The sequence below is a fragment of the Numida meleagris genome, chromosome Z (genome assembly GCF_002078875.1).
Source record: "Numida meleagris isolate 19003 breed g44 Domestic line chromosome Z, NumMel1.0, whole genome shotgun sequence".
Classification (NCBI taxonomy): domain Eukaryota; kingdom Metazoa; phylum Chordata; class Aves; order Galliformes; family Numididae; genus Numida; species Numida meleagris.
In genome coordinates, this window is record NC_034438.1 from 38216372 (window position 1) to 38239305 (window position 22934).

General features: G+C 37.8%; 1 protein-coding gene across 1 annotated transcript in view; it reads right to left on the reverse strand.

The window, feature by feature from the left end:
* The window catches only part of LOC110389577 (guanine nucleotide-binding protein G(q) subunit alpha), a 139529-nt gene continuing 127552 nt past the window's right edge, over positions 10958–22934 (reverse strand). Inside the window, exons 6-7 of the mRNA XM_021380245.1 lie at positions 16975–17128; positions 10958–15637 (exon numbers count right to left, since the gene is read on the reverse strand). Coding sequence (XP_021235920.1) covers positions 15447–15637; positions 16975–17128 — 345 coding nt within the window. The 3' untranslated portion in view covers positions 10958–15446. The remainder of the gene's footprint in view (positions 15638–16974; positions 17129–22934) is intronic.

The window sequence follows — 22934 nt, forward strand, 5'->3', positions numbered from 1 at the left end:
GGGATCAAAGAGGAAGATGAGTGAATGATGAAGTGAAGGAATTGTCAGATAATCATTTTCATAGAAGGAAGGGTAAAAGAAAGAATTCTCTCTTAAATCCTAAAGATTTACCATGTATGGAAATTTTCTTGAGTAACTCTACATAGACGTTCTTATTACAGTTATTAATGTGTTTTATAAATTCTTATGGTGGGCAAGAACAAAAGAGCTAATGCACATGTAACTACAAGTAATCCTTTTTTTTTTTTTAATGAAAGAAACCCCCTATTTTTACTATTAAAACCACTAATGAGTGCTACACAGATATGCTAGTATCCATGCAGGAAATAAAACCACCATCTCCTGTTAGTGATGGGCCAGCAGCAGTCTTTAGATTCTGTCGGGTTCAAGTGTTTTGAGGTGGTAATAAATAACGTCAGGTTCAAAGAGAGACATAGGAACATATTGGCTGAAGAGATGTTTTGGGAAAAATAAATGTTTCAGTTGCTGGCAGATACTGTAAAGTTTTGCATTTTTATCTTCTATCATGTAGTCTAAACTTCACTGGCACTGATGAATCACCGGAGCTGGTTTGGATGAACTGTTTTCACTCTCACAGCTACACCGCCCCCATCATAAAGGGAGGAGAGCTGGAATCCATTTGCACAATGTCATACAGTCATGCTATGACAGAGCTGGGATAGAAAGCCTGATCGTATCACTGCTCTTCAGTTTATCATAAAGCATTCAGTAACATTCAGGCAAATACTTCTGAAAATTTATCAGGGTATTTACTCGTGCTGACCAATGGCAGCGTTCCATAAATTAAAGTGCAACAGACAGTGCACCACAGCCACACTGTTCCGATCTTCTGGTGTTTCTCTTGGAGTTCATGATGTATTAAAATTTCCTATCAAACAGAACAAAAGCTTTGAACTTTTAGTGGCAAGTTATCTGGGCTTGCTTTAGTTCCTGTTCAGTATTATTCACAATTATCTCTAGTTACTAACAGATTAGAATATGTTCAATCACACCTCCCAGATCTGTCATGCCTGTTTCATAATTTCTTCATCGTCATGTTTTAACATTTCAGTAAATCCACATTGGTCTTACAACATGGCTAATGTATCTTGTTCCTGGTGTACTTTGACATGTCTGCCTTTTTAGTACCAGCTTATTCTTAATGCAGTTGATATTCAGAATCATAGAATCACCAAGGTTGGAAAAGACCTACAAGATCACCCAGTCCAACTGTCCACTTATCACCAATAGTTCTCACTAGACCTTGTCCCTCAACACAGCGTCTAAATGTTCCTTGAACACCTGCAGGGTCAGTGACTCCACCCCCTCCCTGAGCAGCCCATTACAGCGAAAAGATCTCCAAGACCATCCAGTCCAACTGTCCACCTATCACCAACATTACCCAGTAAACCGTGCCCCCTCAGTACAACATCTAAACATTTCGTGAACACCTCAACCACCTCCCTGAGCAGCCCATTCCAGTGCCTGACCACTCTTTCAGAAAAGTAGTATTTCCTAACATCCAGTCTAAATTTCCCCTGGTGCAACTTGAGGCCATTCCCCCTCGTCCTGTCACTAGTTACAAGAGAGAAGAGGCTAACCCCAGTTCACTACAACCTCCCGTCAGGTGATTGTAGAAAGCAATAAGGTCTCCCCTCAGCCTCCTCCAGACTGAACAACCCCAGTTCCCTCTCCCACTCCTCATAAGGCCTGTGCTCCAGACCCCTCACCAGCTTTGTTGCCCTTCTCTGAACACACTTCCAGGGCCTCCATGTCTTGGAGTGAGGAGCCCAAAACTGAACACAGTACTCAAGGTGCAGCCTCACCAGGAATGAGTACAGAGGGATGTTCACATCCCTGCTCCTGCTGGCAGCACTATTTCTGATGCAAGCCAGGATGCCGCTGGCCTTCATGGCCACCTGGGCACACTGCTGGCTCATGTTCAACCAAGCGTCAACCAATACCCCCAAGTCTGTTTCCTCTGCACAGTTTTCCAGCCACTCTGCCCCAGTCCTGTAGCATTGCCTGGGATTGTTGTGGCCAAAGTGCAGGACCCAGCACTTGGTCTTGTTGAACCTCATCCCATTGGCTTCAGCCCAGCAATCCAGCCTGTCCAGATCCCTCTGTAGGGCCTGGCAGATTGACACCTCCTGCCAACTTTGTGTCATCTGCAAACTTACTAAGGGTGCACTCAATGCCCTCATCCAGGTCATCAATAAAGATATTGAAGAGGACAGGCCCCAGCACCGACCCCTGGGGAGCACCACTCATATCTGGTCACCACCTGGATTTAACACCATTCACCACCACTCTCTGTGCCTGGCCATCCAGCCAGTTCCTTACCCAGCAAAGAGTGTACCTATCCAAGCCACAGGCTGCCAGCTTACCCAGGAGAATACTCTGGGAGACTTTGCTGAAGTCTAGGTAGACCACATCAACAGCCTTTCCCTCATCCACCAGACGGGTCACTCGATCATAGAAGGAGATCACGCTGGTCAAGCAGGACCTGCCCTTCACAAACCCTTGCTGGCTAGGCCTGATCCCCCAGCAGTCCCGCACATGCCGCGTGATCTCCCTCAAGACAATATGCTCCATAACCTTCCCTGGCATTGAGGTCAGGATGATAGGCCTGTAGTTCCCCGGATCCTCTTTATGACCCTTCTCGTACATGGGAGTCACATTGTCAAGTCTGCTGCCTTCTAGGACCTCTCCAGTTGACCAGGAACGCTGATAGATGATGGAAAGCGGCTTGGCTATCTCTTCTGCCAGCTCCCTCAGTACTCTCGGGTGGATCTCGTCCGGCCCCATGGACTTGTGGCAGTCCAGGTGGAGTAGTAGATCTCTGACCATTTCCTCCTGAATCGTGGGGGGTTTATTCCACTCCCTGTCCAAGAATTCCAGGTCAGTGGGTAGAGTACCCTGAAGATAACTGGTCTGAGTTTTAAGGACAGACGTAAAGAAGGCATTGAGAATCTCAGCCTTTTCCTTACCCTCAGTGGTCATGTTCCCAGCTGCATCCAATAAAGAACGGACATTCTCCTTAGCCCTCCTCTTACTGTTAATATATTTGTAAAAGTGTTTCTATTTCCCTTTTACCCCAGCGGCCAAGTTGAGTCCAAGCTGGGCTTTTGCCTTCCTAATTTTCTCCCTGCACATTCTAACAATGTCTTTGTACTCTCTCCGAATTCCCTTCTTCCACAGGAGGTGGATTCTCTTTTTCTCCTGGAGCCTCAGGAAGATCTCCCTGTTCATCCATGCCAGTCTTCTTCCCCAGTGGCTCATCTTGTGGCACAGGGGGACAGCCTGCTCCTGCACCTTTAAGACTTTGTTCTTGAGGAGCTACCAGCTTTCCTGGACCCCTTTACCCTCCAAGACTGAATCTCAAGGGACTCTCCCTGCCAGTCTCCTGAACAGTTCAAAGTCCACCCTCCAGAAGTCCAAGGTAGCAGTTTTGCTGTCCCCTCTCCTGACTTCACCAAGAATCGAGAACTTTACCATTTCATGGTCACTCTGCCCTAGACAGCTCCCAACCTCCACATCTCCCACCAGTCCTTCTCTGTTTGTGAACAGCAGGTCTAGCAGGGCACCTCCTCTGGTAGGCTAATTTACCTTTCCCATTATCATTTTGTATGCTTCCTACCTTTTTTTCTGCGTGTTGTGTTTTTCCCTTTCCCTAGTGACTAAATCAAGATGAAGTTTTTGCCAAATTGACTTCGTACTATTTTTTTAAATTTAATAAATCTCTTAAAAATTCTTTTTTTTTTTTTTTTTTTTTTTTTGTGCTACAGTGTGCTTTTTTTTCTTGCATAACTCACCCATAATTTTCCCCAGTGTTTGTAAATTGGCAGTTTTGAAGTCTTAGGTACATGGATTACTTCCAGGAACTCTCCTCTTTTTGCCCATAATAACTGTAATCAGACTTTTATTACTAGTTCTTTGCAGTAACTGGCTTCAGGTCAGATGATGACTAATCTTTTTCACCATAACTCATTTTTTTTTAAAAGCCTGCTTCAAGTTTTGTGAAAAAATTTTGTGTTTAAAAAGCTCCAGTGTGTAACTGTTAGACAAATAAATCAATGTTTTTTTGCTGGTTAAAAAACAAAATTTTCCGCAAAACAAAAGTTTCTAACACAGTACAGGCAAGAGTAATTAGGAGTACTTAGGAGTAAGTTGTATTCTTGTTTAATTCAATAGTTCACTATATTCTTCCTCTCCCCCTTTCTAATCCTGCCAGCTTTAGCTTTTTAATTATTTCACTGCTTCACATGTATTTAATACACTCAAAATTTTGAGTTACCAGGAACTATGTATTGAGAAAAGGTGTGTTTTACTGTGAATGCTTTATGCAGTCTTCTTAGTGTAGTAGTTGTATTCAACACAAAAATCACTGTTGGCATGTTACAAGCCACGTTAATGATGAGCCCTGAGGGCTGGTGTTAAAACTTAGTATTGGGTTTATGGATAAGGATAATGGAGAATACTTAGAGGAGTCCTTTAGGGATAGCAGAAATAGAGTCTGAACTGTTGAGTGATTTAATTTTGAGCAAAATCTAAGCTGTAACCAGATTCAGATGAAAAATTCAAATTTTGTGCCATAGTAGGATTTAAATTCTAAAACACTAACTACTAAAATTTGAACATACTCAATGGTATTTTCAAAGACTCGGAAGAAGCAGGTTAGAAACACAACAGAAGTAAGTGTTTATTACAAGAACTGCATAAAATGATGGGGAAAATATTCCTGTGTTTAGCACCTGAGTTATATGGAAAGTGGTGAGGATGAGCTAATGTGTTTGAGAGTATAAAGATGAAAGAAAAAGGTCTGGAACTTTACAGTGAAGTTCAACAGCCATCAAGATTTGTCAAAAATGAATGCTGCCTTTTATGTCTACAGCCTGGTCTCTAAAAGACAATACTGTTGGTGCACATAAGATCAAGCATTTTATGATTCAATATGTGAAGGTCTGCAAACCAAGCAGTGACAACAGAACAGATGATTGCCTACCCTTTTTAATTACCACAAGACTAAGAAACACTGATGAAACTAGGCTTTTAAATTAATACAGCTGAAAGAAGTGTAGAAATAAAATAGGACATTTGTAACAAAATTTCTGAAAATAAATTAAGGAAATATTCAAAAAGTTTTAGGCATGATATGTGAATGAAAGTTTCACTCAAGATTATAATACATAAACAGAAGTGATTAGAATACATAGTTAATTATCTTGTTCAATGGAATACACTAGAGCTGCTGATACAATGTCCCAGCAGGAATGCCAAGTCCTTTCAATGATTATTTATTTCAAGGTGAAAAAAGGCTCACTTAGCTCAAAAAAATTAAGGAACTAACTAAATAAATAGGTATTCATCTGTTAGGGAACTGGATTAACAAAAATGGCAGCCAAAGCCGGAGAACAGTACAAACTATCAGACTGAGTGATGACTGACAAAGGAACAGCAATGCCAAGTGATGCTAAGTTCTGCACATAACATTTTGAAATAGCTAAGTACCATAGCTAATAGCATCACTAGTGTAAGTAATCAGTAAAATAAATGTTAGCCTTATTTAAGATGTTTTTCCTCAAATGTTAATCAGATTAAAACAAGATCTGATTATGGACATCACATGATTCATAAGATAATAGAATAATATGCACAGTGGTTCGTCCTTGACATTTTTTTCTACCCTGATGGTACAAAAGCTCATGTTACAAATTGAGGGCCTATCTGGGAAGATACTCAAGGAAAGTCCGACACCACTCTGACAGTTACCATAGTACTCCTTCGTGAGTCTCAGTCTAAATGCAGGCATATAATTTTGATAGTGAGATATAGAATCACAAAATCACAGAATGGCTTAGGGTGGAAAGGACCTTAATGATTATCCAGTTCCAACCCCCTGCCGTTGGGCAGGGCTGCCATCCACCAGCCCAGGCTGCCCAGGGTCCCATCCAGCCTGGCCCTGAATGCCTCCAAGGATGGGGCACTCACAGCTTCTCTGGGCAGCCTGTGCCAGTACTTCATTGCCCTCTGAGTAAAGAATTTCATCCTAACATTTAACCAAAATCTCCCCTCTTTTAGTTTAAAGGCATTCCTCCTTGTCCTATCACTATCAGACCATGTAAAAAGTCAGTCCCCCTCCTGCCTCAAGTTCCCTGCAAGTACCGGAGGATATATATATATATTATATATATATAGAGAGAGCTATATATTATATATTGTTATGTATAACATACATATGTTGTTATATATGTGTATATATATAATATATATATTGTTGGAAATAACATTTAAAAGATATCACCCTCAGTAAGTTTGCAGATGAGATCAAGTTGGGAAGAAATGTCTGTCAACCTGGGGATAGGAAAGCCCAGCTGAGGGATCTGGAAAGACTAGATGGGACTGGTGGGAGATGTGCCCAAGTGGCCATGAAGGCCAGTGGCATCCTGGCTTGCATCAGAAATAGTGCTGCCAGCAGGAGCAGGGATGTGAACATCCCTCTGTACTCATTCCTGGTGAGGTACTGTGTTCAGTTTTGGGCTCCTCACTCCAAGACATGGAGGCCCTGGAAGTGTGTTCAGAGAAGGGCAACAAAGCTGGTGAGGGGTCTGGAGCACAGGCCTTATGAGGAGTGGGAGAGGGAACTGGGGTTGTTCAGTCTGGAGGAGGCTGAGGGGAGACCTTATTGCTTTCTACAATCACCTGACGGGAGGCTGTAGTGAACTGGGGTTAGCCTCTTCTCTCTTGTAACTAGTGACAGGACGAGGGGGAATGGCCTCAAGTTGCACCAGGGGAAATTTAGACTGGATGTTAGGAAATACTACTTTTCTGAAAGAGTGGTCAGGCACTGGAATGGGCTGCTCAGGGAGGTGGTTGAGGTGTTCACGAAATGTTTAGATGTTGTACTGAGGGGCACGGTTTACTGGGTAATGTTGGTGATAGGTGGACAGTTGGACTGGATGGTCTTGGAGATCTTTTCCAACCCTGGTGATTCTATGATTCAATGATTCTATATGTAATCAGAATACATTTAGGAGAATATGCTAGTGTCTCCTTAATTTCTTGGTGACCTTCAGTAGGAGTGTCTACTCAGAAATAATTTAATTATTTTCAATATTATATAAAAATTGTTCAGTACAGAAAACAGAAAATTCATATTTATCAAAAGCAGTCTGAAGTCTAGTTATGAGAATGTGCTGCCTGTTTTGCCTGTGTCTCCCACCTAAAAGCTCAAATCTGCTGCTTAGTGAACTTCATCATCAAGTTCTTGCTAATGAACTCCACAATCCAGTTTGCAGGTCTGCTGCCATGATTATTAATGCAGTTCCTGTCCTGTCCTGGGTTTGACATGTCCAGACAAGAAGATAATGGAATGGGTGAAAAACTGGCTGACAGTTCAGAGTCAAATAGTTATAGTAGATGGGGTTATATCAGGGTGGCAGCCAGTCACTTGTGGGGTTCCCATGGGCTCCACTTCAAGGCCAGTTCTCATAAAAGTTTTCATCAATGACATGGACACAGGATTTGAATGCATGCTAAGTTTGCAGATGACACGAAATTGGGAGGAGCTGTTGACTCCATCAGGGGTAGTGAGGCTTTGAACAGAGATCTTGACAAATTAGAGGGTTGGAAAATCAACAAACTAGATGAAGTTTAACAAGAGCCAGTCTCGGATTCTGCAGCTGAGACAGAACAATTCTGAATCTATATACAGAGTGGGGGAAGAGAGGCTGGACAGCAGTCCCATGGAAAGAGTTCTGGGATTTCTGGCTGATGGCAAGTTGAACATGAGCCAGCAGTGTGCCCTGGCAGCCCAGGGTGCCTACAGGAAAGCTGGGGAGGAACTTCTTATTAGAGAAGGTAGGGATAGGACAAGGAGAAATGGTTTTAAACTGGAAGAGGGTAGATTTAGACTTGATATTAAGAAGAAATTCTTTACTGTGAGGGTGGTGAGACACTGGAACCGGCTGCCCAGAGAGGTTGTGGATGCCCCCTCCGTGGAAGCATTCAAGGACAGGCTGGATGGGGCTCTGAGCAACCTGGTCTAGAGGGAGGCGTCCCTGCCTATAGCAGGGGGTTGGAACTAGATGATCATAAAGGTCCCTTCCAACCCAAACTATTCTATGATTTTATGATTCTATTGCCTGTATTGTGTGTGTACTAAGTTATTAGACTTCTTTGTTCATTCTGAAGGATTTTTTTTTTTAAATGAGAATGAGAGGGAGAGAAGAGAAAGTGAAGAAGGTATCTGTTAGAAAGAAATTCTGCTCCACTATGAGAGCAGCAGAGCTGCTGTGAATCACATGCAAAGAATTCCTGCTAAACTTTCCACTCCTGGGGACCTTGGGTTCACAGCTAGCACAGAAAGTCACAGTGACAGCAGTGTATCACACAGGAATTTCCTAGTAGTTGCTAGCATTGTGAATAATGCTACATGGGCTTGAGCCTGCCTACTCAAGATAGACTTCTATCACTACGGATTTGTCTGCTTTCCTCAGGCTAATGCTTCAACCTCTGTGACTTATAGAACTTAAACTAGCAAGTAATACTGGGAAATTTCAGGTGATCAGCACTAAAAAAAGCCTCATCTGAGGTGAAGCTTTGTTTTTCATTGCCTCTGTGGAGTCCACGAGGGTGAGAAATTTTCAGTGACAAATACAATTCTCTATTGGCAGTGTGAAACGTCATATTAAAATGGGTAATTTTGGCCTACTTTGGCCCATAACCTACTAGGTCCTTCAGTTATATTGTAACTACAGTTTTGCTTTCTGCAATGTATGTCCAGAAGGTTAATTGGCTCTTCCTCTGACTATGGGAACTTTCTGAAGTTATTCTTACTAGCAGTTTGCTTTAATTTAGCCAGTACAATCAATTGTGTAATCATTGTCAGTACTGAATCTGATACCTCGACCAACCTCTTTATGACAAAGAGGATAAAAATAACATATAGAAGAATAATCAGAACAAAATGGCAGGAGGAATGTGTAATAAGCAAGAAGTGCAAGTCTTCCACTGTATTATCCACACTTCATCAATTGTTCAGTATCAGCAAGGCAATTCACACCTAATTCAGAAGGATCAGAAAGTATTCTAGAAAGTACACACATAAAGCAGTACTATAAAAATATTTTCTTTGTAAGGCAGAAAGCAATGAGTGTGATGGAGAAGCAGGAATGTGAGCAGAGAAGGAGCATCTTAGACAAGGATACGTGAAGCCTCGAATGTCACAATCTGCAACATGGCATTCTGAATATCTTAAGAAGGAATTTAATTAATTAGTCGTTTGCTGGGGACTGTTGAAAGCCCACTTCTTATACTTCTCCATGCCTAACAGCAAGTATGACTTGTTGGCTTCAGTCTGACTTACAGCTGGCTTTTGAACATATGCACAGAAGCATCTTAAATGGGTCTAGATTACAAAGAGGTTTTCCTTTTCATACCACCTCTTTAAAGTTTTTTTTCCTGGATGAAAATGCAATGAAGAGCTTTCAAACTGAGACCTCTCCCAAGACAGAATAGCTAGTCGCCCCTGGAGTGCATAAAACGAGTATGCTACTCACTGCTCATGTAAATTTCATGATTAGGTTTTAAAAGGAAGGAAGTCTTTCCCCTCTTTCCCCTGACTTCTAAACTTCCTGGGCACACAGTTCTACCTCTTCCACTTAGTTGGGTTAGAATTTGTCTGAACTGTTGACTAGCTTAAAACCCTGGAAATTAGGCTGCTAAAACAGCCAAGGAAGAAGAGCAGAAAAGAATGGGTTTTGTTTTGGTTTGGTTTTCGACCAGGCTGACACAAAGGAGAGGTAAAGGATCATACAGCTGAGATGCAGGCACTGAGGTTACATAATGTAACATCATGTAAGTATTGTTACCTTCACTGAGGTAAAACAAATTCTTCCTTACAGTTCCTTCTCCCTTATATTCTGCAACAGGAAAGAAAAATCAATAGCAATTCACTGATGTCCTTACTTATAAAAATTAATTGAATTCCAAGTATCTTATTTAAACTGTTGTAATCACATAATAGAGAAGAAGCCCGTTTTTGCAAGTGGCCTGAAATTAGATTTCTTCAGCAAAGTCTGAGATCCACTGACTGCTGAACAGATACAAACCAGACACCTGAAACGCAACATGTAGGCATCTTTCTACTATTCCTATAATTACATAGACAAACAAAAAGATCAAAGAAACTCTACTCTTGCAGTAGAATCAACATCAGCCTAATGCTTAAGAAATGTGAAAATTGTTGAAGTTTTCTGTTAATGTTTCCATTATACCCAAGCCAAAAAAGCCTTTTAGTAATGCTTTTAGTAATGACTATCTACAGTTCACCAAATTTTAAGTGTTTCAAACTTTCTGTCTGTAATATTCTAGAAATTTCAGTATTTGGATATTGAAGACAAAGCATGTATAATTAAAAAGTAATCACATAATGATACATCTATCCAACACTTATTATAATAAGAAACATCTTGGGAGAACAATAAGTCCAAACAATATAAAATAAAAGCTAGATTTCCAGGAATGAGGATACTGTAGTACAAAGTTATGGCCAAAAATACTGTATTTTTAACCAGGAACATTTTTTGAGGGGCAGAAATTATACAACCCACAAAAAAAAAAAAAACAAAAAAACCAAAACCAATAACCCAACAATTTCTGTCCCTGAAACAACAGACAATACATGCATTTAAACGACACGTTAAGAACAGCAAATATGATCTTTATTTTTAAATACTGCAAGTTTAAAAATGTATCTGACATCCCCACCCCCACCCCCATAACAATAATAAAAAAAATTGGTCAAATAAGGATTTCCTACAGCATGGCAAATGAGGAAACCAGCAACAGGCTTCAGCTTAGACTGTATTTCAAGAAAAAAAAAAACCCACAACTTTACAGTAAGATTGATCTGATTTATCTTGTATTTTTACAGTGCCTTCAAAATTTCCTTCCATTTTTTTTTTTTTTTTTTTTTTTTTTTTCCCTGCAGCATGGCTACTGTGAAAAAAGCTTGAGTGAAACTTACAGCAATATCCCCTTAACTAGATAATGACTGGATTACTGATTACATGGAAATGTTTCCATTTTGACTGATACAACTCAAAGTGTTATGGGTAAATATAAGACAAAAAAGAGGAAATATCAGTAACTCCTCCTCAACACAAAACATAGAGCTTTGCAAGACCTCTACTAAACTAACAAATTAGACAAGGACAGATGGCTTTAGTTGTTTAATGCATACTAAATTTTAGAATTTATGGTTTATGTCAAAAGAGGGACTGTATTTACAAAAGTGTGAATTTCTAAATTACAGTAGTTGACTACATAAATCACGTCCATTTTAATTTCTTATCTTATGATGGTCTCTTCAAAACGTATTTATTTTACTGGTCTCTTAGCTAGAGGTAGGTCATTTGTAGGCCTTGTTAATGTGCTGTGCACACTTCATTAGTTTACAGTATGCAGGATAACCATGCACAGAGCTTCAAGAACAGCAGCACATATAGTAAGTAATTTGGGTAAATTTTATTTTTCATGTGGGTTAACAGGTCTTGTTTTCTCCTAATATGTCATTCTTCTGTGAAGAATGTGTAACAATGAGAGGGTCCTTAGGTTGAGTAATCCAAAAGTCTTTTGACCCTTACAACCAAAGGCTGGGAGCCTAGCAACGTCTTTATATGCAGCCCTTTTCCCCCTATTTAAGTTTTTGCAACTCATGCAGTCAATTCTGACTGATACCCAGCATAAAAAGTCTCCTCCACTTTCAAACTTAAAAAACTGATTCACAATCATGTGGCAGTATGATTAAAAATTACAGTTCATACACCTTGACAATCAAAAGAGTCTGAATTATAAAAAGTAAACTGCCCTTATAGCTGCATCATCCTACATATGCAAGGACAGTGCCAGATAATCAGTGAAAAAGGCAAGTTTAAGGTTTCTGTAAAACACATATTACAGCTTTCTTGTGCTAGCGAACATCTAGAATACACAGGTTACCAAGACGTTTTCCTTTCCTCCTCACCCATTCATGACATTCAAAGAAATCACATAATTTTGGCAAAGTTAAAAGGGTTTTTGTCTTATTTTTGCCTTTAGCTTCATGTTAGAGGCACAAACTTCTGGACTCCAAGTACTATAAGGCATAGTAGAAGTCACCAGTTAAAACAACAGCAACACCACCACCACAATAACAACAACAACACCATATTGCAAGTGGGAACAGCTGTGTCATTTAAAAAGGAAATGTTTTTGTAAACTGTCACACTGCAATGCTGTGTCAGGTGATTTGTGTAAAGCTTGCCTTGGCATGCTGAGTATTTTTTTTTTCAGAACATGCTCAAATGATCTAAACATTGCCACAGGTTCAACTTACCTAAAATACACCAGAAGAAGACCAGTGGCACACACTCTTTAAAACTTTTGCAATCACAATATAACTACAAAGCATGAGTAAACTTTTGTTCTGCTTTTATACAAAACTTAACACTTCCTTCTCCTAGACCTAATATTCCACAACAAAAATCAAAATAAAACAAAAAAACACCAAATCAAACCTTAGTTAGACACCACTGGCTTTTTTTGTTTTCCTCTCTCTGGCCACAGTTCTATTTATATCACTAAATCAAGCACAGCCAAAGCATTCCCAGGTTAAAAAATGGGATATTATCAACTGTGGAACTGTAAAACAAGAAGCTCTATTTCATTTACAGCAATACCAGGACCAATTCTGTAATGCTGTATATTACACTAGCTACTTTGATCACCTATTTAGAATGTCAGTGTCACTTTTTATAACCTACATCTATCAACTTTAGCTTTACTAAACAAAAAGGTTTAACACCTTACAGTTGTTAACAACAGTGACGTGATGTTTTGGTTGTTGTTATGTAGAGTTTCTGGAATATCTGCAATACTGTTTAATTCCCCTGATGTTCTGGGTTTTTTTGGGGGTGCTTTTGTTTTGTTTTGTTTTTTGTTTTTTGTTTTAGGGAAACAGTGTATACCCGCTAGTATTTATGTGCAGTGGCTTGAATCATCTCTAAATTCACTTTTCTAATAAAAAGGTTCTTTGAAAGGTAAAAGTAACCTAATGCAAATCTGTCCAATATAAAGAGCTTATGTTCCAATCCCAGATCTAACGGCTTATGTTCTTCTCATAAAACTGGTTTCCACATCCATATAAAGCCCTGACAAGCTTTAAGCAGATTCAGATGTGAATGGCCTCTGCCTGGGTGTCTCCAATTTGCTTCTACTCAGGAATGTGCAAATGATTTTATACAGCACGATGCTAGTACCGCTCTGTACTATAGTAATTTGTTTTGTAAATAAAAAAACACAACAAATCCCTAGTCAGAAATAAACTGACAAAATTTACATTCTTCTCTCTTAAAAAAAAAGTAAATAAAATAACATTATTTAAAATGTGAATTAGCTATAAGACATACAATACAATTACATAGATACATATCAATACAGCACATTCAACTTGCCAAAAATTAATGATTACAAAGCCAATATGGATGCTGCCATATATATATATATAGATGTATGTACAATGATTATAGCATTCATAATTGCACTATACCTACAACCAGTTTTAATTTACAAGATGTTTCACGAGGGACCAAAAAATAGTAAATGTTCTTATTACTGTTGTTTTGGAGTTGGGAGGGTTAAGGATGAAAAACATCTCATTAGCATTTATTGTTGACTTTGGTAATCAATTAGCAAGCCAATCTTTTTTCCACCTCCCACCTGCTGCTATGAGGCAGCAATTTCTATGTTAAGTGCATTCTAGTGCTACTTGGCAATGCAGATAATCAATCTAATTACATGCCAATTTCTGAGTCTGCTGTAGCTTGCTAGCAATCATGCACCTGGTCAAAAAACACCTTTCAACCTAAGCTGCAGAATAAAGGCTCATCAATGTGTGCTGCGTTTTTGTTGTTAAAAAAATTGCACGTTAAAATTTCAAGAATGATTTTTTCACTGTATCATTTACATTACTAAATATTTTCTAAAGAACATTGAGAGAGGCTGTTTTGCATGAAAGCCTATCAAATGTCTGTGAATGAGTTAACAAGCAACCTTATCAAGAAAGGTTCCTGTATGAGATCCCCCATCAATAATTTTTTGTTGTACAACGAAATGTGCCTTGATATTATCACAGAAAACAATCTCATGCCATATCTGACATAAGGAGAGACTTGAACTGTCTGTAAATTAGCAGACCATATACATGTGTGTGGTGCACCTTGTAGCACATTCACGCACACTGTTGTTTTTGGTATTTGAAAATGGAATACTTTCTGATAAAGGGAACATAGGAGCTGATATTGTTTGTTTATCATTTGGCAGCTGATTCAATCAGGTCAGTTCCCAACTCATCAGTTTGGCATTTCAATCGGTAGATTATGTTTCAAGAGTATTCATTTTATAAAACGCCAGATTTGGCAACATTAATTTGATACAATAAAAATTGTTTTTCTACTGTGAAAAAAAAAACCAAACCAAACCAAAACAAACAACAACAAAAAACAGCACTTAAAAAGAGCTCTAACTTAAGAAAAAAAAACTACACAACTAAAGAAAGAAAAAGAACACTGTTTCAGGCTGTAGCCACCGGGGAAAATGTAGTGTCTAGGACATTTCTGTTTGGCATTTGTGAATAAAAGAAGAGAGAAAAAAATGGCACATGGCAATTTAAAAGAGATTCTATCATATTCAACGTACATCCTAAGCTGTGTTTTAATTATTTCATTTCTGTCTTCAACACATCTTTTCAAACAATAAAAATAATTAAATTTAGTATTCATACAGAATTGTAATTCTATTTTGTAATCTCAATATTCTAGTCACAAAAGTGAAGACAGAATGAAAACACTCATGGCAAGAATTTAAAAGTCACAGTATCAATACTTTTGATCCTTCAGAGAAGTACGTACGGTAAAGTTAAAATGGACTGATGAATTCAGTTCTGATGGTAGTATTTTCCTGACCAAAGCAGTCAACAGAAAATATTTTTACCCTGGAATGTAACTGGGAAAAAAAAGGCCATTGTACCTTTAAAAAGATAAGGGAGAAGTGGAAGGAAGGAGAGAGAAAGGGTTAGGGAAACAGGAAACAAGCTTGATTTTGCTCCAATAGCAGAAATCTGCTATCCTTTGTAAGTGTATGACCGAGAATTTCAAATACATTGAGTCACAAGGTTTTGCCAAAAAAAAATGAGGAAATGTGCTGTGAATGTACTTCAGCATCTTTTGGTTTTCCTCCATGTAGTTTAAATAAAATCATAATATTAACTACAAACTCTGTGGAGATTCACAGAGTCCAGGCCAGCAATAAATTAGTATTATGCAAATTGTTTTCACAGATAATACAGTCCCTCCTGTATATCTTCAATCACACAGAGTTGGTTCTGGAGGGCCTCCTAGGCACAGTTAGACCAGGTTGTACTCCTTCAGGTTTAACTGTAGGATTGTGTCCTTGACAGCAGCAAAGACGAAGCGGATATTCTCTGTGTCTGTAGCGCATGTGAAGTGGGAGTAGATAATTTTGTCACTGTCTGGATTCAGGTCTACGAACATCTTCAGGATGAACTCTCGGGCTGCTTGTGCATCCCGCTGTGGTCCTGGTAATTAAGAAGATAAAATCTGTTTTCTTACAGTCAATTCAATAATTGAACTTCTTAAACAGTGAAATGTCTTTGTCTCCTCTCCCAGCTCTTCAGTCCAGTGTATGTATAGTCCTCTAGTACTAACCATGGAAGAATGCCTTCATGTGATGCACTTGATGCACACATGTCCTTTGAGCATGTCTTAGTCCTTCTTCCCATGCTTTTAATACTTTGCAGCAGAACTGCTTAGAGTAATTTGAATCACTCCAATTTGCCACCCTGTTTTGCAGTCCTCATCCCTATGCTACCTTCTCCACTGAGCTGTTAAACATGAAAACAGAAAGAAGTGATCCACCTTCCCAAATCTGCCCACCTCTCACATTCCCAGTGAACTGGAACAGTGAAGGACATCGCATCACGACCTGTGCAAGCCACAGACTGTAACCCCACCTTGCCACCAGAAGAAATCAAATCAAACCATAAACTTGTCTGTGGAGTTTAGTTCAGCAGGATCTGTAGAATCAAGAGACAAGGACTCGAAGACTACCTTGTCTGAACTCCAACAGCTCTACCACTCCTAACTCTTTTTTTCCCTTACCCTTGGCAGAGGGCAGGAGAAATAGAGTTTCTCTGAACGGAGTAACTGAGTGTTGTCTATTTTTTTCTCGATAAGCATTTAACAGGTGTTATCTCCATTTAAGTGTTGATAACACAATATCTTGTAGAGTCTTCTCACCTTTAGGATGCCATCTAAGGAGTTTTTCATATGAAATAAACTTGGAAGAATGAGATTCTTCCCTATTCAACTGCCAGTTTTCTTCCACACTATCAAGCTAAACTCACTTATTATTAACACAATCTGATCCACCGGCCTGTTCACTGCTTGTAACAACTCTCAGATACACAGCCTTAAACTAAACCAAACCTCAAGTAAAAACTATGTGAGACAAAGTGTAAAAATGAGGAATGTGTTTTCATTTATTTTTAGCTTTAATACTTCAGTTCCAACACTCACTTCAACTTATGAAAATGAACAGAATGTGGTCCAATGCCAACATGACAATGCTCATCTAAAAATTAACCATTACCCATGAAGAACTGGTTACTAAGTGTACTGCTTCCCTACAGACAGTAGAAAATGAAATCATAGCAATGTAAAAAATGTGCAAAAGATTTCAATCACATTTTAAAAAACTTAAATGTTTGTAAAGGTTTTTGTCTGTTTGTTTATTTTTTTCATTAAGAGCAAAATATATCAAAGAATCTATCTGTCTACCATTTGGACAAGACTACTACCTTTTGTCAACACTGCAGTGTGAACAGAGAATGAGCTCTGATGTCAGTATACTTACCATCATACTCTGGAAAATAATCAACTAAGTGGGAGTACATAATTTTCTCCTCTAAGAGATCTTTTTTATTTAAGAACAGAATGACTGAAGAGTTCTGGAACCATGGATATGTGATAATTGTCCTAAAGAGGGCTTTGCTCTCTTCCATTCGATTCTGGAATAAAAAAAGAAAAGAGAAATTTAAGTGGTCAATCAAATATTTAAATAAATAAATACAATCAATTTAAGCAGTCTTACTTTAGTTGACAAACAGAGCCATTTTATGTTTTGCAACTTCGTAGTACGATGTGATTCAACTACAACTAATAAGTAAGCAGTCAGGTAAATATGCAGGCATTTTCCTTTTGCAAACTCAACTCCTCAAGCATAAGTATTCTTTAAAACACAGGTCATGAAAATGAATGCTAGAAGTGATACAAATGTAAAGTCTGACTACACAGAGTTATGACCACCCACCAAACTTGTGGCTACTGAGATACATTTGATTCACGGAAGGGACAAGTATAACAGGACAATACATAAGGACCAATTCAAGGTTGAAGAACATTACTTCGTTTACAAGCCTTTCTTGAACTCTAAATACAGAATTATATAATTTATAGAAAGTCCAGCTTTAAAATAGTCGCAAGTAAATTTGGTACCTGAGAATGCTTCCTCAATGTCAAAGGCTTGTAACAAAGTCTTTTAAAAATGTAAATTGTTAAATTTGTTTCCAATATCACTGGGTCAGCCTTTATTTTACTGCTTAAATGCTCCTTAACTGCTCTTTTCATTATAGCTGAAATGTAAGCAAAGCCTACACTTCTATTTATCATTTTTGACATAGTGAAATTACATTATGATTTGGTAAAATTCTAAAGAGCCATTAGGTTGACATAAAGTGGTTAACAGAGCGTTGGAACAAATTGAGTTCAAACCCAGAAATTATATTCCTCTCTTTTATTATGATTAAAGGAGCTGCCCCCTCAAAAGAATAGTTTCACCACCAACAGGAAGGAATTGAACCCTGCCGATATTGCTGTTGTTTAGTCAAACAACAATCTGTTAGAAAACTCAGTTTTGCAATATGCATACCTTTACTTGCATTAATTTGCATTTTAAAAAGACCAACAGTATGAACTAAATAAAAAAAACCCATTTTGTAGAAATTTATGGTTTGATGGTTATCCTTTATAGAACACAATCTTCAAGCAATTCATAAAACTTGACAGCATGTTGGAGTGTGGATGAAAATAGAAAGCCAAATTTATAGGTTGAGAAGCTAATGCATAGAGTAAAATCTTTTTTTTCTTCCAGTCAACTCTTATGACTCACATTGATTTCCATGCTGCCAGGATTTCATTCAGAAAGGAGAACTGAAACATCAACAGAGCTAAGCAGGAAATCTAAGTCATTGGATTAACCGTTAATCAGACTTCTCCACATTCAATAGAGATTTCCTGTTTACTAAAGGGCTTATAGTGAGGTAACAAACAAACAGATCAGAAGCAGATCTCTATGATTTCAGAATCTGGAATCCCCAAAAATGAGACTTCCTACTAAAAAAGCAGAGTAAAAGAGCTGCTTTAGGAAAAAGTTATATCAAAGGAAATAATTACAGCCTTGAGAAATCACTTGCAGAAGTGGTCAACCAGTAATTGCAGTCTAGAAAATCAAAAGACTGAACTGCTTTAGATATGTAGTTCAGGATGTCAGTAACTGAAGTCAACAAAATACTACCAGATTATCTCAGCCTCCCTTGCTTCACTGTATTCACTAATAAAACTACAAGTTTCATTTCTAAAGAAGCCACTCGCCTCCAAAATTCATCTTCAACTACATTTCCAGGAAAAGCAATGCTAAATATGAATCTACTCCTGATTCTTGGAAAGTAGGCTTTAAAGAGACAACAACGAACTGGTGCTCCTGCTAATTTTATATTAAATTATCCATTTCTAAAAAAAATCAAAAGGAATTCATTGACAGAGCCCACTGATGTAGATTTAATTCTTATGATACAAGGACCTTGCCCTGTACAGTGGTACCCACTGAGAATGTTGGGATGGTGAATTAAAGTCTTGCATACTAACTGGTATCTCGGGAATGGTAACTATTTCGCTACAGGTACATTGCTACAGAACAGGTCTTACAGCATCTTCATGTGCAGAGAGAAGCAAACAGTAGCAGTTAATATATCAGGAAAGCTGCAGGAATCTTTTCTAAATGTATGTATGTACGTATGTAATAAGGTGGTACTGCTAGAACATCAAGAGAACAGATTAGACAATTCCAGGGATTCTGTGCAGATTTCACATCACTTACATAGTTAACAAGAGAGTCTTGTAAAGTCTCATGAAAGTATAAATTAAGAAAATTTCATTTCAGTTCATGGCATGATATATACAACATTATGCATATTACTAAATAACTGCTACAGTCAGTGCTATTTTACTGGACAGAAAGAGACGGAAAATATTGCAATTTGCATTTTGAATGTAAGGATTTTATTCTGTTAAATGTGTTGCTAAACAGCACAGTTAAAATGAAGAGCAAGTAGAACTGGTACTTGTGGAGGTAGCTGAAAAATACCCAACACATGCCCTAAAGATAAAAATTATGACAATTGTTTTTTATGTTATTAACATGTAAGTAACCTAGATTCAGTAAAATACACAGGTCACTCTGAAAGTAATGCCTCCTATTTATTTCCACAGAAATGACAACAAAGAGCACAATAATGCTAAAATAACATTTAAAAGACATATCTGCTGATACTTAGTGAAAACAGCACTTCCCAGCCAAAAAAAAACAAACAGTGCTTTGACAGACTAGAACATACTAGGTTCAGCATTAATCTGAAACAAAGCAGGAACAGTAATGGAGATTCACTCAAAAATATAACTGTCTAGAGTGTCATCTAGTGGGCAGAACATAAGTAACGTATTGAAAAATGCTGCTATCGATATTTTTTCTTATAAACTGTTAATAACTTAAGTAGCTTATGCTAACAAAATTAGGAATTCACAATTTTTGAGGGATTTAATTTCATTTAAATGCTGAGAGAAAATGTGGTGAAGCAGACAAGCATTCTTAAATTAACAGCTTCCACAATACAGGTAATTGTTTATGCTGGTAACAAATGTTTATTCAAGTGAGAGGACATTCAGAATGATAACTGCAGAGCAGGAGGTACTGGCACAAGAGCTTCATTAAAAAAAACCCTTAAAGATCACAGTATTCCTGAAGTTGCTTAGCATCAAGTAATACACTATATTATTTTACATAACATAGTGTGAATGGTTTTTGTCGGAAAGTCTGTATTAATTAGGAATGTCTCGACTCTCCAAAAAAGACTTCCAGCAATTATTTAAGCAGAAGAACTGCCTGGCTGCACAGAAGACTGAGTGTATTCCTTGGCTAATAGGGCTGCTACATGAAAAACTGGGAAATAATAAAGGAAATCGGAGCTGGGAAGTAAGGAGAGATTCCTCTGCTATGTAAAAGAGAAATACAGTATCAAAACTGTAAGTGCTTCTGATTTTTGCCAACAGTACGAAATATAATCTTGAAGCTATACTGCTGTAACTGGCCACTCTGATAAAGGACTACACTGGCCATTTAAATGTTTTTATGGATAACTCAAAAAGAGTAAGAGACTACTTCAAACACAGAGGTCAGAAATAATTCTTCTATTTGGTTCACTTTGTTTTGAACCTTGAATCTTTCTGCAAATAACTCTGACAAAAAAAAAAAAAAAAAAAAGGCTGCTGACAGAAGACTTGGAATTCAAATCCATTGCTGAGAATTGTATTTCCAAATCACTTTGAAGAAGAAGTCTAACCTCTTCAACAATGTGAAGTTGCAGCACTGACCTTGAAAATATATTGCAATTTTATGCACCTAGAAAAGGAAAAAATGAATCAAATAATGACTGAAATCCATCAAAATCAACTTTTTCAGAAACCACCAAATCACAAAAATACTGTCAAAATAAAAGTAGTCTGAAAAGTGGTCAAAACTGTATCTAAACATTGCTATCACCAAATTTTTAAATGAAAAAAAAAAAAAGAATATTCTATTGATTGGGATGAAATGACATGAATGCTGTAATAATAAGTTTTTCATCAATATCCATTCTGGAAAAACATGAGTAAATATATTTAAAATAAAATTGTTGTTGAAAAATGCTGCTCTCTGCTCAGTTTTTACATTGGTTATTGAACAAAAGAAATGGCCATCTTCTTTGCCAGCAATTGCTGCCAACAGCAACATTTACCAGCAATACTTCTGTCAGCTTTGCAAGCGGGTTCATGAACATTCAACCTTGCGTTTCCATTATTATCCACCTACTTTGACAAAGAGAAATAGGCTCCAGCTCTTCCATATGCAAATGCGTAATACTTTACACTTTGCATTTAAAGGGCTCTTTATCCACAAGCCAAAAAGAGAATACATACGAATATGTGAGCATGTATGAACAAATACAGTACACACAGCAGATAGTTTTGGCACAGAAGATTAATGTGTTATTTTCTCTAGATTCCAAATAAACAATGGGTTCTGGAGATTTTATTTACTGTTAATATTGTTAGGCAATTATGAAGACCATTTTAGGATTTTAATTATATCCGGGAGTTTGTATTATCCCTCTGCCCTATGCTCAATTGTTCTGGATTGCTGAATGTTGAAAAAACAGACAACTGAAGAATTACGTTTATTCACGATGGAGAAAAAGTGCTCTGATCTCAACACTGTTTTCTTTCAGTCTTCGTGCTAAGCCATGTAGGACCAGTCTGTGAATAAGGAACACAAAGTGCCGAAAGAAAAAGTGGAAACATGCTGAGATGTGAACTGAAAGATAGTTCTGATGTAAAAATGAAACACGTTCATCAGATAATTACCTGTGGGAAGAGTGAAAGTATTCTAACCTCTGTGTCCTCATGTCATTCTTATTTTTGGCTTACATTAAAAGTAAGTCTGACTGGAACACTGAACTCATTTGTCATCCATTAACAGATCACACTGACGAATATTACACAAGTTCCACCAAAAGGATTTGGATACTCTTGATTTTTACAGATCTATTTTGTACAGATTCAAAACATGAGCATGTATGATTGCACCTACATTCCTGCACGAATATATACAGATAAATTCACACACAAAAAAGTCTGTCCTGGATTTCAGACTTTCAAGTAGTTTTAATACACTAGATGTTAATTGAAATATTTTTTAACAAAACAAGAAACATTGATCCACTCTACTTAGGACAATCTAGGAATAATACGGTTTTCCATCAGTCAAAGCAACTGACATCCTTGCACAGTGACTTTGTTCAGCAAGTTCGCCAAGTCTAGTCAAGCTCTGAGCATCTCTCCTAGGATGGGGATACACTGAAGGCATGGGTCTAGAATTTCCTGAGCCAATGCATAATTTTTAAAAACTCAAAATCCTTAAATCATTTCAGTTTGCCTTATATATTACAAAAAACTCAAGAAGAGCTGAAATGTTGGATCAAAACTGTGAATGCATCTATTGGAAGGAGGAGGTACTTTCTATAAAACTTAAATGAAAATTTGTTGACAGCTATGATAATTAAAGGCAGGGGAAGGAAACACTAGTTTAAGAGAAATTAAGTCACACACTACTATTTTAAAGGTAACAATCTTAGCTGCAGCTACATGAAATAATTAAGACAGCTTTAGAACTGACATATTCTGCTCTCTTCAGTATGTCTCTAGACTGTACACAGATGAGTTCCTAAAGACTAGATGGAACTTCTGTAGTGTTGATCAGTGTGATCTGTTAACAAATGACAAACTGGTACAGTGTTCCAGTCACATTTTCTTTTTATGCACATCAAAATTAAGAAATGGTACAAGCTTAGAAAGAAAAAGAAAAAGCTTAAGAAAATGTGCAGTTCTCTACCTGAAAAGAAACTTTTTTATCATAGAATCACAGAATGGCTTGGGTTGGAAAGG